The sequence below is a fragment of the Nelumbo nucifera genome, chromosome 4 (genome assembly GCF_055504915.1).
Source record: "Nelumbo nucifera cultivar China Antique chromosome 4, China Antique-T2T, whole genome shotgun sequence".
NCBI classification, from domain to species: Eukaryota; Viridiplantae; Streptophyta; class Magnoliopsida; order Proteales; family Nelumbonaceae; genus Nelumbo; species Nelumbo nucifera.
In genome coordinates, this window is record NC_142652.1 from 72,533,119 (window position 1) to 72,550,187 (window position 17,069).

General features: G+C 39.0%; 1 protein-coding gene and 1 pseudogene across 2 annotated transcripts; one reads left to right on the top strand and one right to left on the bottom strand.

Moving 5' to 3' along the window:
• Positions 1 to 3,475: 3,475 nt before the first annotated feature.
• LOC148800718 (vicilin-like antimicrobial peptides 2-2 pseudogene) lies at positions 3,476 to 4,926 on the top strand (annotated as a pseudogene).
• A 943-nt stretch (positions 4,927 to 5,869) lies between these two features.
• On the bottom strand, positions 5,870 to 10,468 carry LOC104611247 (uncharacterized). Of its 2 annotated transcripts, XM_010278226.3 has the most exons (8): positions 10,079 to 10,467; positions 8,845 to 8,878; positions 8,428 to 8,664; positions 8,184 to 8,273; positions 6,866 to 6,931; positions 6,572 to 6,663; positions 6,220 to 6,267; positions 5,870 to 6,118 (listed from the first exon to the last, which is right to left on the bottom strand). In XM_010278226.3, the coding sequence occupies exons 1-8, from the start codon at positions 10,351 to 10,353 to the stop codon at positions 6,001 to 6,003; spliced, it is 960 nt and encodes a 319-aa protein (XP_010276528.1). In that variant the 5' UTR covers positions 10,354 to 10,467; the 3' UTR covers positions 5,870 to 6,000. The 2 variants fall into 2 exon arrangements, with proteins under 2 accessions (XP_010276528.1, XP_088742685.1); XM_088886559.1 differs by lacking the exon at positions 6,572 to 6,663 and having other exon boundaries at positions 5,899 to 6,118; positions 10,079 to 10,468.
• Positions 10,469 to 17,069: the final 6,601 nt, after the last annotated feature.

The window sequence follows — 17,069 nt, forward strand, 5'->3', positions numbered from 1 at the left end:
TTAGTTTTCCCATTTTGATTTTGAGTTTTTTTTTATTTATGACTATTTTTAGGGCCCTTCTTTTTAAGTTGTAATAGCACAAAAAAGAAAAAAATACAACTCTTGAAAATTGATGCAAGAGATGAGAAATTAAACGTCGATCTTATATTAGAAATCTAAGATACAAATGAAGCAAAAGATATGGGATTTGAAAGAGATGAGAGAGATGTAAGAAGAGGGCAAACGGTGTTGTAGTGGTGGTGATGATGAACATGGAGATAACCATTAATGGCGCTTCCTTTCTTTTTTTCTCACTTATTAGCTTTAACCAGCCACCTCATTCTCAAAGTCTCACACTCCCCTCTTGTAATAATGTATATATATGATGGACCAAGGTTTTTAGAACTAAATCGGACAAGGGACTATTTTGGGAACCAATTCCCAAGTCGAATGATCCGATTGTCTAGTTCGAATGGACGAACCATTCCAACTTAAAAAATCAAAAAAAATAACACAGCCAAAACTATTGTCCAAGTTAACAGTTTGACTGCTTGGGTCAATGGGTCACCGACCAAATCAAATGTTTTTTGCCAAAAAGTGGTATTAGGGTGAAATAGAACCAGTTATCTTATCGATTTCCAGTTTTTTCGGTCTAGTCCGGTTTTCAAAACCATGCGGTGGACTTTAAGCTAATTCTAATCTAATGGTCAAAATAAAAGGTTACATTATATTTTACATCTTATCAATTTGACCCACTCAAATTGGACATTTGAACTGTTGACCTGGAAACCAAAAGCCAAAACATTCCACAATCGTATTCATATTTTTGGTAGTAGTGTAAATATAGAATTATAGATGTATTTAATTTTTTCTATAATTTTTTATTTTTTTTGCGTGTAAAAGTATTTCTGATATGTTACATTTACTTTTTCTTGAGTATGATAAATATATGATATTATACATGTGCCTGAATGTTTTTTTTTTTGCAAAATTTATGTATTTTTTTCATTTTGTATTTTCATATTTTATTAATTTTTATTATTTATTTATGACATTAAATGTTAACACATTTAACCCAAAAATTGAACTATTTATTATTAATTTTTACTCAGTTCTAAAATTATATTTTCATTTTCATTATCATAAAAATAATTATTGTTTATTACACTTATTTTTTTTTTTAATTTGATTATAAAGGGAGAAATTTGTTAGAAAAAGGAATTATATTGCAAAGAAGAAGATAGGAAGAAATATGAAGGAAAAACTAACGAAAACAAGAAGACATTAAAGTTGCAACAATGTCTATTTTTATATTGGGTTCTTGAATTAACATTCTTAGTTTCTTATACATGATGGTTCATCCAAAATTTCAAGATTAGATCTTGTTATTGGAGCTTCAGGTGTCAATTAATCGGGCATTGATGTCCCTGTAACTAGAGTTCTTCTAGGGGTTTCTTTGCTTGTGTGGATTTATCAGATTTCTCCAAAATGGCGTTGTTTCATAAATTCTTGGGAGAATGACTGATTAGCCCAGCTCAGAATTCTTTAGCCCCACCGTATAGGGGGATGAATCCTAACCATGGATTGATGCTAAATCCACGGGCAGGATGTGGTTTATAGGGGGGGTTGTAATTCAGAATTCTGCAGTGAGCTGCATAGTACATTTCCCTAAATTCTTATATCAAAAACCACCTTAATAGATTTCTTCACTGTAGGAAAACCTAAATTCAATAGAACAAGTAGGTGTTTGGCATCAATGTCATTTCTTCAAAAAATGGTGCCACATCAGTATCACATGAAATCCTTTTATTTTGAAAAATACCTGATGTTTGGTTAGCCGTTTTTTGAAAAACAATCTCAAACCACACCTTGAAAATTGGGAAAGGTGTGATATGAGAAAATGCCTTTTTACCATTTTCCCATTTTTTCTACTATTGCTACTACAGTGTACTGATATGGCATTGAAAAATGCTTATATGACAGCAATAGCATTGAAAAACGCCTATATGCCTCGACATTGGTTCCAAACACTACCAAGTCATCAAAGATCTTTTTGTGTGACAATAAGAATGGAAATTGTGAACTGAGCTCTATTGAAGCCAAAGCCAAACCAATCATTGGCCTCTTCTGTTTACGTTATCTTTAACAACTTGGTCTGCCCCATTTCCTGTTCACCTCCATATCAAAACTCAACTAACCATTAGGGTTGTCAATTGGACAGGATTTGGTCTAATCCAATATTAGTCCATTTACAAATGGACTGGACCAAATCCATACAAAACAAGTCCAATCTAGTTCAAATAAAATGTAAATGAAAATTGAATCAAACATCAAAATAACATTAGAAATCCAAAAAATATATAAAAAACTACAACACCTATTGCAATCCAATCTAATCCAATTAAAATGCAAACGGATCGGATTGGGTCCAATCCAATCCAAAGTGAATGAATAAAAGTATTTTTGCAAAAGTGCTTTTATAAGAGTACTTCTGTAAAAGTGCTTGTATAAATGTGTTTTTATAAAAGTGTTTTTGTAAAAGTACTCTTACAAAAGTACTTTTATAAAAGTGCTTCCGTGTAAAAGTATTTTTATAAAAGTGTTTTCATAAAAGTATTTTTGTAAAAGTTCTTTCATAAAAGTACTCATAAAAGTACTTTTCTAAAGTGTTTTCATTTAAAAGTACTTTATAAAAATTATTTTCCTAAAATTACTTTTATAAAAGTGCATTCATATAAAAGTACTTTTATAAAAATGATTTCGTAAGTATTTTATGTCAACTTCAGTTTTGATCGGTTTCATATTGGACAAGGGTTTGGCCTCATGATTGGATTATTGGGAATTTGGTTTAAGTCCAATTTAGACCGAATGATCGATAAGAATATGGACCAATTTATTTTAGATAGCTCAATCCAATAATTACAACAAACCATCCAAAAAGCTGTCCATTGACACCCAGAGAAAGGAAGGAGAGTGAGAATGGGGAGAAAGGAAAGGGTGGTCGGTGTTCCAATGGTGATTGATTTTGTTGCAGCGGCAGTGGAAGGGAGGTAAAAGAGAGTGGACCTAAGATTAAGATTAAATAAAAATGAAAATCGGTTTTAGAGTCTAGACTGCAATTAAGTTTGTACCCCCATTAATTTTGAAATTGGATGGTTGAACTGGCATGGTGCGTTGCTGTTGGAGGGTCGAGATATGTGCTAGGGTCCAACAGATGCGCTCTCGTTTATTTCCTAGAGCAACCGGCTGTTAGCTATTTGGGTCCGACTATCATATGGAAAACCATATCGTATGGAAAATTCCTTCTAATGCCACGTTTGTAGTACCGAATTTATTATATTAATTGATAATTAATTATTTTATATTATAATTAAAATTTAAAATATTAAAAAAAATATGAATTTTTTTCTGATTCCCCCCGTCAGCGAAACAGTTATACCCTCAGCGCAATTCGAAATAGGAGAATCCGTCCACCAAAGCTTTTTCTCTTTCAGTCATGGCGATCAAAGCCAAGCTTCCTTTGTGTTTCTTCCTCCTCTCTCTCTCTCTTCCTTTTGTTGGCAGCTTTGTCACTGGCTTACCCACTGAAACCACAAAGAGATAACAAGCAAAGAGAAGGCAGCCAAGAGGAGGAGCAGCAGCAGGAGCGACATAAGAGTAACCCCTACTTCTCCGATGAGCAGAGATTCAGCTCCCGATTCAAGCTTCTGAGTGGTCTAGATAACTACCGCTTGGCTAGCTTGGAAGCCGAACCTAGCACTTTCCTGATCCCCCACCACTAGGATGCAGATGTTGCTGTCATCGTTGTTAAGGGGAAGGCAACAATCAACATGGTGCACAATGATAACAGGGAATCCTACAATCTTGAGTGTGGAGATGTAGCTAGGATTCCTACTGGAATGATGATCTACTTGGTAAACAGAGACGACAATGAAAACCTCCAGAGAGTCACACTCTTCATGACCATCTCAACTCCCGGCCACGTCTCGAAATTCTTCAGCGCCAGTAACGAAGATGGGGAATCATTCTACACTGCATTTAGCAATGAAATCCTGGAAGCCGCTCTAAATACTCCAAAAGACAAACTAAAGAGGATGTTGGGAGAGAAAAGGAAGGGAGTGATGAGGGAGGCGTCAAAGGAACAGATTAAGGCCATGAGCGAGCAAGCTTCTTCATCATCAGAGGGCGAGCGTCGGTGGAGCATACACAAAAGTGAGACGAGGGGCCCGTTCAACCTGTCGAAGAAACGCCCCATCTATTCTAACAGCTATGGACAACTCTACGAAGCCCAACCTAACAACTACCAGTAGCTCAAAGACCTTGACGTCTCCGTCATATTTAGCAATATCAGCCAGGGAGCCGGAGCAATGCTATCTGCCTTGTACAACACGAGGTCAAATAGGATAGTTTTTGTCGTGAAAGGGAGTGGATGGTGGGAGATGGCGTGCCCACACATCTCTAGTCAGAACCAGAGAGGAAGAATAGGAGAAGGTGATGGGGTATAGTATGAGAAGGCCAGTTCCCGTGTGTCTTCAAATACAGGTTTCATAATTCCACTAGGGCATGTGTTCACCGTCGTTGCTTCCGAGAAAGAGAATCTACAGATAATTGTATTTGGGATAAACGCCTAGGATAAGAAGAGGAACTTCATTGCTGGGAAAGAACACTACATGAGGAAACAGATGGACAAGGAGGCGAAGGAGCTGTCTTTTGACATGGGAGTAGTCGTTCTTTGTTCCTTGTCCCCTGAAGCAGAAGCAGCGCCACAAACACGATAATAGCGGACGACTGTTCTCCATCTTGGATTCTGCCAGTTTTTAGATAAATTGTAATTTGTAGGATGTAGGAGATAGACCTACTAGTACTGCTGCTGCTACTTAGTACGTACTAGAGTCTGGCTAGAGTGAGTAAACATCAACTGTGATCCTTTTTGTAGAAAGAAAACAAATGAGCGAGAGCTTCTGCTTTCTAGTTTTGCTCACCACCTATGAAATAATAATGAAATGAAGGCTCTTTTTGGTAGTTCAAAAAAAATCAAAATAGCAGAACTCTATTCGAAAATCAATGACTTCTCAGTTCTTCCGTTTGAAAACAACGGCTGTCTTCTACCCCGTGCTTCTCCATTCGCCATCCCGTAGATTATTCCCCACTATCTTCTTCCCCATGCTCAAAAAAAGAACTCTGTTCGAAAATCGATGACTTCTCAGTTCTTCTATTCGAAAACAACGACCATCTTCTTCCCCGTTCTCCTCCATTCGTTGTCCAGTAGATTGTTCCCCACCGTCATAAAATTATTACCGCTATACCCCCTGAACGCAACAACAGGTTCAAAAATCGACACCTTCTCTATTCCTCCATTTAAAAACGACGTTAGTCTTCTTCCCTGTGCTCCTCCATTAGCCATCTGGTAGATTGCTCCCTGCCATCTTCTTCCTTGTGCTCAAAAAAAGGAGAAACGAACTCTGTTTGAAAACGATGACTTCTCTGTTGCTCCCGACTGTCTTCTTCCCCGTGCTCCTTCATTCCCCATCCAGTATATGATTTCTCTTACTCCCGACCGTCTTTGTTTGTCAGAGGCCCCCTGTACTAGCCGTCCGAGGCAGCCGTTTTTCACCTTCAGAATTGAGCTTTTCTGGTCATCATGCACCCCCATCCGCCAGAGTGGCTTCCGGGTGACGTTTAACAGTGAAGACATTAACGTCTTTCTTATACTGAAATGAATTTCTTTTTTAAAATACAATTTAAATGGTTGTTTTTAAAGCCAGTTACGTATGATAACCCGTATTCATCGAATGTTGATTGGTCCATCTCATCCGATACAATATAGAAAAAATGCTTTTTCCATATGATAGATTTTCCCTAGCTACTTGGCTCTGTATAAAGAGATATAGCCGTATAACCACGCCATTGCTTTGATGGTTCACATCCAACAAGAGTAACCGTTACTAGAAAATACTTAAAATTTCAAATACAATTACTCGGTAACACTTGTAATTTCAAAGAGCAATAGTATGTTAGGGGCTAATACAACCTTGTGTATGAATTGGGGAAAAATCTTGAGAACATTGAATTTTTTGCTTTTACGATCAGCGCATATAAACCATAACAAGGGATATGAACCGCAGCCAAGCTCAAATACCTAATAAGACAAATATCCCCTCCCCACCATCAGACATCATTCTGAACATAAAGCTGAAAGAGTTAAAAACTAAGGTGAAGGATGAAGATCTGGTAAATTACCATATAGGTGCCCATGGAGTCGAAAGTTCAAGGAAAGGATAAGGCCACCTGAGAGAAGAAATTTTAAGGAGTCATGATACTTCAAATATTGAACATGAATGAAGGAATCGGGCAACTCCTTATTGTTGATGATGTGGAATTGAAGGGAAAATCTATGATGCGAAAAAGATATAGTATGGGAAGAGTTTTGATCAATCAAAACCCACCCATGAATTTTGATAAATAACACCTGATTGGCTATCATATTTATGATTCTAGTTGACTGGTCAAAATTTTTTCATATCATTTGAACCCGGAATTGAAATATGAAAAATATAATCCTTTTCATGAGAATAGAAGCTTAGTTGCTTACCATGTAAAACCACATGCATGAAGAATCCATTGGAAAATCACATAGGCACAACTCCATAGCACAAAATATGCAAGGTGGAACCAATAGAACGGCTGAAAGCAAGAAGAAAACTTACAATGTGTTTTTTGAGGAAACAGAAGGAAAAAAAAAAAGAAAAGAAAAAAGCGAAAAAATGAAAGAAGGGTTAAGGAAACCTTTGATTACTTTGTCCAATATATTTTTGACTCACAAAAAACAAGGGTAAGAGTAACAAATCAGAAGAAACCATCTAGAATACATTCTTGACATACTTACAAGGCTGTTCAGAACTGTGTCAAGAAGAAGAAACACAAGATTGAGAGAATGCATACACCCCATTAACTGTAAAACAGAAAGAAAGATGAGAACTCTATTAATTGTCATATTCAGGATTAAAAAGGTGATTTGAAGAAAAGAATGCAGAAATTATCCTCCAATTAGAGAAGTTATTTATAAGATGAAAATTGTTTCCTTATCCATAAAAGAAACAAAAACAATTAGGCTTGGAGCTCAAGATGCGAGGACACACACACACACAGCACAGAAATGAATTATCCAGAAGTGTTGCCAGACTCAGACTAGACCAGATAGTTAAAATGATGATCTGGTGGGCTTTCTAGGCCCAGGTTATTTAACAGTTTTCACTTATTAGTCTGAATTTCCTCACCTAACTGGCTAGTTAACTGGTAAAACTGTGACCCAATGAGCTTTCCAAATTTCTGTTTGGTCCAAGTCTGACAACAGTGATCCTAACCATTTCAGGAAAACCCACCCATAAATAGGTGAAACATGGAACCAATAGAAATATTTCCTTTTTTCATATTAGAAGGAAATTATCTACTAGTAATCTTTTATAGAGAATTCTGGACCATATATATGGGCCATGTGGTACTAAGTGGTTGAGTTAAAGGTGGTCATGGTGAAAGATGGAGGTAATTGTATGGAGAAGTGAAATAATGTCAGGGATAGAAACTTAGGTATCTGCAGCAAACTTCCAGTAGTTAGAAGAGAAACTAGAAATTGAAAAAGCATAGGCTTAATCCATTGAGGATGTCAACATCTATTGAGATTCAGAACATTGTCATGTGCATACCCACAAAGATATTAATCAATATGAGATCTTGTGGGAACAGGTATTTGTTGAACCAAACTACTTTACCTCTCTGATTAAAAGCTTTAACCTTTTATGAGATGAAAATTGACTTTGCTAAAAAATAATCTGAAAGCTATAAAAAGTATGGACATTGTGGTTAAATAGTTAAGACTTCTACTCTCTCCCAGATGACATAAATGCCATATGATTTTCAGAATTCTATTTCATGTTTGGAGAAATAATATTTACGGATTACACAGTTGATATTGGTTAACAATGAAAACTAGGATGCTCAAGTTGAATTTTAACAGCATCAAGTTGGGCTTCAGGGTGGGCCCTTAGAACCTTGAGAAATGCTCAACCCAGGCCCATCCAAATTGCACTCCTAATATTGGTTCAGATATGCAAATAAATACCAAGAAAAGAGACACAAAAGAAACTAATTTTTGTTTTGAATAGTAATTGTGTTTCTTAAAATAGTTGAAAGGAGTATAGTCTAACCAGGTTAAGGCGAAAATGTTCATTTGACAAGAATGGTACTAGGATTAGCCAAAACACAATGTCGGTGAGAACAACAGCACCTGCACAAGTCTGTTCAAAAGAAATATCATTTCCAAATGGCAAACTGGGATGACAAACCAGAAGACAACTGAACTAAAATAGTTCTGAATAAGAAAAAGGGAAAAAACAGAAATAAGAAATATCACAGAATACAAACACACAACAGCAAGCTTGAATAAACTACCTGATATACAATATGCATCAGATATACCCAAAATCCAGCTCTCTGCTCAGTCTCCTCTTGCTCATGATTGCTCTGCAACTTGATTGTTTCTCTAATTGTGTTGGTTCTGAAAGCCCTAGTGGTTCTAGATTTACCATCTGCCAAATCCCTCTTCAAAAACTCATCCCTTTCCTCATTTTCAGTTAAAGAATAATTTAAATACATCCAGCATCCATGAGCAGATACAATAGTGCCAAGCTACATATAAAAAAAATGCATGTTATGATGAGAATCTTAAGATTGAGTAATAGTTCCACTTGTTTCCCGTAGAGAATATTGTTATATCTGTGTATATATGTGCAAGCACCACGCAATTCCATTTCTTATGGAGTGTAAGAAGTTATTTTAATCTCTATAGCAAGAATAGGGAGGACATACCGCAAAATATACAATGACCAGTGTAAACGTCCACCTGTAGATATGTTGGATCACAATAGTTACCGAAATGGAAAGTTCACAGGAATGGCTAAAGACAACAATTATTCATGTTGAATAATATTGTTCATATGGGGACTAATTTCTCTAAAAAAATTAGGCACATCCTGTTATTGATAAACCGGATACATCCCTAGTAAAAAGACTACAAACACCCTCTGTTACATAGGGCTACTTTTGCATTTTGGAAAACAGTCCTTGACTAATAATTAGGGTATGCCCTTTTCTCAAAAATGGGGTGCTTCGGTGGTGGTTTTAAAATCCATAAGTTTTGGTAACAAGTAGAGAAAAGGGGTGAATTGTGAAAGAAGTAGAGGAGAATAGAAAGAACGTACACGATATAGATAATAAATAGAAAACAGAGAAGTTGTTCTTTATTCCACTGAAATGTCTAAACTTCAACAGTATTTGGATAGAATTGAAATTTGAATTCAGAAGAGATTGAAACCTATTTGGTACTGAACAGAACAGAAAGGCAGAACAGGATTCATGCAGCTGACCCCATAAAGTTTGGCCTAGGCTCAGGGACCGTTTGATAACAGATGAAATTGCTGAAATTGAAGTTAGGTTAATTACCATATTCTCAAATAGTTTATTACTTCATTATTTTATCCATTCAGTTGAGTCACTTTAGCCATTATCAAACATCCATTTAGATGATGAACCGGTTGAAACCCACTTCAAATCCACAATATAAAACGCCAGAGTAAAGGTAAAAGAAGCAAAATGCACACTAAGAGAAGCTTGATAGAAGGCTCAAACTTCTGTTCGTACTCACATAACATGACTTATGTCTATTTTCAATTTCCCAAGATTGGCACATTAGTTAGAGATGAGTCAAAAGCTAAGTGTTGAGAAGGAAAAATATCAACATATGTGAGATCGGGAAGCTATTTTTTATAAGAATATGTAAATCATGGGTTTTCAGGAGAATGTTAAAAAAGTCAACATAAGCTAAAACAATCAAACCCTAACTTGGGTAAGATACAAACAGAAAATCTCAGAGATTACACATTTTTTCCCAGAAAAAAAATCAAAGCCAGAGAATACTTCCAAAATCCAACAATAAGAGACTTTGGCAAGAATTAAGATGCAAAAAAAAACAACAAAAAGATAGAATCAGGATATTTTTCCAAACAGGAAACTAAGCAAAAGTCTTGTCTAGAACTCATCTTACTGTGTGTAAAAATAGAAGGAAAAAGCACCGTGTAAGGCAACCATCTGATACAGTATAAAGGACATGAAAACAAACACAATAGCTCTATAGCTGAGAAGCCATAGCGGGTTGAGCTTTCTCCAGCAAGGAACCCACAGATCCTTTGGGCTCAAAGGAGATCTCTGTACTTTGTAAATCAGATAAAGAGCCACCACCACCGGAACGACGATGATCAGCGCGCACGCCGGCACTTGCCATCGAAGCCAGTAATCCAGTCTATTGTCTGCGTTCGCCATGTTCGATAAGGGATTGAAATCTCTAGATGAAGAAACTCATGGTGGGAGGAGTAAAGACCAGGAGACCACGGAAAAGGGAGGAAAACAGGAAAACTATCTTGCATTGACTGTAGGCTGAACTTGGTAGGAAACGTTAAGACGATAGGGACAGTTATAGGTATCGTACCTTAAATTTCATAACCAATCACAGTATCATACTTTTCAGGTATCATAGAATTGTCCACCCAAAGTGATAAAAATGGTACAACCCTTTCAGCCATGTGAATATGCTAGAGTAGACCTGGCAATTGGGTTGGGCGGGTCGGGTTCGGTTGGGTCAATCAATACACTTCGGGTTGATTCCAGATCGGGTTGAATTTTGGCTTTTTGGGTTGGGTTGTCAAGTGCTAGACCCTAATTCTAAATGTTCGGGTTAGGATTGGCCCATGGGTCAATTTGGGTCATCTCAAAAAATAATTAAAATCTTAAAAAATAAAGAAAAAATATATGAAAATGCCAAAATTAAAGGAATTAACTTTAAAATTCTAAAAATAAAATAAAAAAACTTGAACATTTAACAATTCATAGAGTAAACAATAAAGATTAAAAACTGAATAGTAAAAATTAAAGAGTAAAAACTTCTAATAATGCATAAATAATCCCAATTAGACCTGGCAATCGGATCAACAGGTTGTTGACCCATGACCCAAGCCAACTCAATTTTCTGGGTCGGGTTGGGTCAGGCCATTCTCAAATCTAGGTAGCTAAATATGATACCCTAATCCTATTTTTTTCAAGTTGGGTTGGGTCGGATTCGTGCGTTGGGTCAACTTTTTGACAGGTCTATGTTAGACTGTTCATTATAATTAGGGGTGAAAACAGATTGGGTTGGTTCGATTGTAAGCTATTTGGCCAATCGAAGTGATTTGGTCAGGTTGAGAAATTGGCCACCGAAAGCCAAACCAAATATGAAGAATCAATTTGGATCAGTTTCTCGGATTAGTTAAGTCGGATCAAAAAAATTTTTTTAAGCAAAACTGAAATATATGTATATATTATGGAAAACCGAAATATATTTATACTTATTGTTTTTTATGCAAAACAAAAACTTATCAGATGGTTGCCTTATGCAAATGAAACAGCTCTCATGGTTTTCAAAACCAGACTGGACAGGATGGACAGACCGGAAAAACCGGTAACCGTTCAGCCCCCATGTCTGGTTATACTATAAACCGTTAAATCCTAAAAATCCATTGAAAAAATCAAAAAAACGTTGACCTGGGTAGTCAAACCGCTAAACAGTTCGACCCGAGCAGCGGTTCGCCGGTTACGAATTTCATTTTCATTGATTTAAAAAAAAATAATAAAAACAAAAAAAGACCCCCATATCCCTGATTCCTAGCTCTTACGAATTAGGCCTTTCGTTCTAACCCTTCCCTCCTCTCAGCCCTAATACCCTGATCGACGACCTACAACAGCCATGACTTACGGCGACCAGTGACGGCGGTGAGCTTCATCTATGGCGGTTTGCATTTTGTAACCAGAAACAAGCTCTATTTATCAAGGACTTGAAGCTGTGGCCAGCGATTTTGTAGCGGCGGTGGGGGGTTTCTAACATACTGCGGTAGTATCAATTGGCACTTGGCACTTTGAACTTGGAAGTGGTAGTTCGCTCCTCAGTCAGAGTTGCAGCGGCAATCACCAGAGACCAAACTAGAATCCACCGGTGGTGATTTTTGTAAGCTTAACACCGTCACACACCATTAGTGGTAGTGAAACCATTAATGTATAAAATGCTTACAAGAGTTTAACACCTATAGTTTAATTGATTCTTTTAATTTTGCTTAATTATTTATTTTTGCTGAATTCTTTGCTTAATTAGTTACAGAGAGTCACATACTCACATTTGCTTAATTTTTTTTTTCAATTCCTTGCTTATTTAGTATGTCAAAGAATGATGATGGTGATGTGAAAGAATGATAAAATCCCTTTTTATTTTCAATTAATTAATGCAATAGATTATTTAACAATATTTATTAATTAATTATAATATTTATTTAATTAATAAAAAATGCTATTACAAAAATACCTCTAATAAATAATTAAATAAATACCATAATCATTAAAAATATTGTTAATTAATGAATTACTAATTAATTATATCAAAATACCATTAATTAATTAATAGTATTTTCATAAATATTGTTTAGTAATTAAATAAATTAAATAATTAAATAAATACCATAGTTAATAACAAAAATATCGTTAAAAATACCGTAATTAACTATGGCATTTATTTATTTATTTATTTTATGTATTTTGGTTAGAGGTGCTCACTGTTTGATTAACCAAATCGGGGTTACCGGTTTTTGGAAAACCAGTAGTTGAAACCGAACCGAAGCTAATTGGTTAATTAGTTGACCAGTTCAGTTAACCATTACTTCAGTTCATCAGTTTTTTTTTGTTTTTTATTATTTACAATATATTATAGAAAAATATATATAATACTATATTTTAAATAATAAATAATATATTATATATTATAAATATATATTTATGTATATAATGCATATTTATTAATTTATAGTTGATGGTGCGTGATCCAGTCACTCCTAGCTGGCACTTACATGGCTCCTGGATGGTACCTGAAATGGAGAAGAAGAAGAATCCCCGGGGGCTTGCCCAACGGGAACACTCCGATGCTTAAGTTAGTATTCTGTAGGAGAAGCAAGGAGAAGAAGAAAGCTAAGAGTGCAGATAGCACGAGGGTAGAAGATGATACCTCCATTCTGAAAGAATGGTAGGATCCATCTAATGGATGCCAAGAAAGTTGCGGAATGGGTGGGCGAATTTCAAAAAATTTTCCTACCTTCTTCCAACTGGGAATCATATTCCCTAAATTTAGAATACTATATTCAAGGATCCTACTTGAACCATAATCGAACCAGATCAAAACCAAAAAGCAAAAGGGAGGAATATACCTGATCCGGAGAAGCAGTATCTCCCAAAGTTGGTGTTCACGCCCAAAGAAGACACCAAGATCCGCTCTTGCTGAAGATGACATAGCTGTGGGTGGAACGGAACCAGTAGAGTGCGTCCTACACACTGAATCCTTCGCAAGAATCCTTTGGAAACTCTAAACACTGAATCTTTGTCAGTCCTTTCTGCAAGACTGATGTCAAGAATTGATTTCTTGACTTCTTTCTTCTTCAAAGATCGAATCTTGTAAGAAGCAATGGCGGCGGCGGCTGGAGGAGAACTCCAAGGACGAAGATAGCTAAATTGCTTCTCTTCTCTCCGGAGTATGAATGAGATCTAATCTCTTTTCGCAGGAACCTTTCTTGCTTTCTCAAAACCCCCTTGTTCAAAATCTAATGTTTTTCTCTTTTCAGGGTTTTTCCTCCTTTCTTCTTGATTAAGAAACCTCCTAATTAGGAGTTATCCCAATCCAAATCAATATTTGGATAGGGGATGATCTTAATCCTATCTGCAGATTAAGTTAGCTTACTCCTGTTCTTATCAGGAGGTTACCAGATTCAAATCTGATTTGAATTTGATCTCCCATAGTGGATAAGGTTAAAAGGCCCTATCCTTTTGCTAACATTAATCTCAGATCCGCCCCATGGGTGGGTGATCATATCAGCCCAGCTCGAAATGGGCTTTTGGCCCATTAAGTGTTCAGTGCTTAACTGGTTTCCAACCTGCTGCCCAGTTGGGCTTCTTTGTATGGTGTGGGACCCAAGCATTGATCTACACACCAGCCACATGGGTTCGGCCCAGCCTTTATTACAAGACCCAGCCGAATTCACTGAAAAGCTCAGTGAACCCCTGAGCCCATCACATGGACCCTATGGGCCTAACACTTACATTAAGTGGTCCCTGGGCCAAGCCATCTTATAAAAACCCAGGGACTGTGGGCAGGTGCAAGATTAGCCCATCAGGTACTATCCTAAATGGTCTTATACTTAACCTCTCAGCCCTTAATGATCAAGCACTGCCCGACAAGAGAGGACCTCTCCCTCGGCTGCAAGGAACAGTGTCGCACTCTCCACTCACATGGATCCCGGGAATTAAAGCCATTTGCAAACATTTCGAAACCGTACATATACATATATATATATATATATATTAATTTTGCAAAACAAAATTCCAACGATTGAAATCAACTGCCAGCTGTTTGGTTTCCATCAGAGAGAGTGCATTCCCGATCATTACCCTTTGTCCGACAAAGGGGTTGATCCTGTCACTATGATCACCCACTCAGATGAATTCTCAGACTGTCCCAACATACCCAGGTTTTGATCCCCATCTAAGGATCTCACTGATTGGCATATCAAAGACAGCCCGATCCGACACCTAGTGAAGTGTCACAATCGAGTCTAGGGATCAGGTGTAACTTTCCAGTTTTGCCCATCTGTCTCCAAGGTCCAGGGCAATACTGGAATACTGGTCCGGTTCAAGGGTTCGAGTAATCCCATACTGCATGTACCTCGGGTCTTACCCTGGTGGTCGAGACAGGCCATCCCAACACTTGATGGCACACCAGTATCAGCCTTGGTAGGATAAATCTCCCCAGACTTATCCAATGGCTGTGAACATTTAAAACTAACACGAGTCTCTATAAGTTTCCAGTTTTAAGGTCTTACACAGAATCATACCAAACAACATGAATAAAAAATGCACTTTATTTGTTTACACTAAATGTCAAAAGTACATCAAATCGGATTGAAGCTAAGGGCATACAAAATTGTCTAATACGTTCCTTGATACTAACTCCTTATAACATAAATTCGTTGTATCAGGCCCACTGGCCTCTAACAGGGCGGGTGTAACCGCCACTGTCAATCTGCCGCAGCCGTTACTGGCGGGGCTGAGGTGGCACGCGCGGGGCCGTCGCCGCAGTGTACGTGCCTGTCAGGTGTAAGGCATCCTCTGAAGGTTGCGGACACAATGCTGTCTTATGAGGGATATGGCTGATGTTCCCAGATTTGTCGGGTACGGTGGTCGGTAGGAGGTCTTCCTGTGATGTGTCGGACTACCCTTACCCGAGCTACCCTGTGTCGGGCTATCTCGTAAGTGGCGAGCTGCCTGTGGCAAGCTAAGCCGAGCTGTCTGGCCCGAGGTGTCTTTACCTCAAGGTATCTATGGGCGGATCGGTGTGTTCCTGTCTGGGAGTGGTCCGAGATCCACTGGGAGGAGCTCGGGTATTAGGAAAGGTCAGGGGGCCCCGAGCTCGGAAGTAGCTTGGGGTACCTTAGCCTCCGGGGTGGCGGTGCATGCCAGGCGGCTCCCGGCGAGTAGTCTATTCTGTCGAGTTACCGGGCTGAACTCGGTGGGATCTTCCCTCCGAGTTACGGTTGCGCCTGCTGTGCTATCGCGCTGAGTCATCATTTGAGCAAGGTCACGCACACGTGTACCCGCGCTGCGAGGTCGGGCCAAATCACCCTCCATCAATTGCCCCCCACTCCCTGTGCTGGCGGTGTTGACCCAGCGCAGGGAGTTCATGTCGTGCCGGGTGGATTTGGCTTCGGTACTCACGCCGCAATGTTGGGCGGTTTAGTGGCTGGACCGGTTGGGTATTCGGTTTGCGTGGAGGAAAAAACCCGTGTCTCGTGCAATTCACACACGGACGTCACGCGCTTTATGCTGTGCGGATGCCAAAAAACGCGCTGAATCAAATTCGCCTTGAGAGTCCCGCAGTTGGTTTCTTTGAGGTCTGTTGGATTGATCCAATCTTGACCGTTGGCTACCGGGCCCCACGGCTTCTAGCCATTTTCCTTCGTTGCTAAGTGTTTTTCGCTTTGAGCTCGCGTCTGAGGTCTCCAGCTCGGGTCTTCTAGCTCGATTTCGTCTCTTTCTCGTAAGTCCCCGAGTCTTCCCTCTTTTCTTTTTTCTCAGTTCGTTCTTCCTTATGTCTAGTGGGGGCAGTTTCTCGGACGAACCTGAGGCAGGCACCTCGGGTCATGGTAACCCTGCTGTTGCCCGGCCTTCCGACGAGGCACGGGCAACTTTAGGTAAACTAGCGTCCACCTCTCATCGAGGTCGGATGTCGGACCAGTTCGGTCCTTCTACTCTGACGCTGGAGAGGCTCCAAGACCTCATTCAGCAGTTTAACCTTCCTTCAGAGTACTCCTACAGCCTTCCCACCGGCAATTTCCCCTGGGAGCACGGTCCAGATGAGGTCGTGATTTTCAGGGAACAACTCATCGGTGGGCTTCGTCTCCCTCTTCACCCCCTTATCCCCGAGGTGTTGGGGCATTTCAACATCACGCTAGATCAGCTTCACCCCAATTCCATTCGGAATTTGGTGGGAACCATTTCCCTCTGTCGCGAACGACAGTTCTCTTTGGACGTGGACATACTCTGCTCCATACTGCTAATAAAAAAGAGCGCTTCTAGCGCTCCCCCCGAGCATGGGCAGGTCTACTACTTGTCTCCTCGTCCAGGCTTCAAGCTGCTGCATAAGTTCCCAAGAAAGGTCCCGGCCTGGAAGCATGACTATTTTGTGGTCCGGGCCAGCACGGGGTGGCCCTTCCTTACTAGCTGGACGGTGGCCACCCAAGCTACCAGCATCGCCCTCAACCAGTAGACGTGGGAGACCTTCCATTCGTGGGCTCAGGCTGAGCTTGATCATCGGGAGTACATCACCAAAGAGAAGCTCGTTCAGGCCGGTTTGAGCCTGGGTAGGTCTATTTCTATCTTTTGGTGCTTTGCTTTTATCTTGGTGTCTTCGGGTT

What these genes read in the sequence shown, in the direction of transcription:
- LOC104611247 (XM_010278226.3), bottom strand. Translation starts at nt 10,353, where the DNA reads ATGGCGAACGCAGACAATAGACTGGATTACTGGCTTCGATGGCAAGTG. An exon ending in CATGCATGTGGTTTTACATG is followed by an intron (nt 6,268 to 6,571) that starts GTAAGCAACTAA and finishes TTCTTCTCTCAG; the next exon opens with GTGGCCTTATCCTTTCCTTG. An exon ending in ACTCCATGGGCACCTATATG is followed by an intron (nt 6,119 to 6,219) that starts GTAATTTACCAG and finishes TTGTCTTATTAG; the next exon opens with GTATTTGAGCTTGGCTGCGG.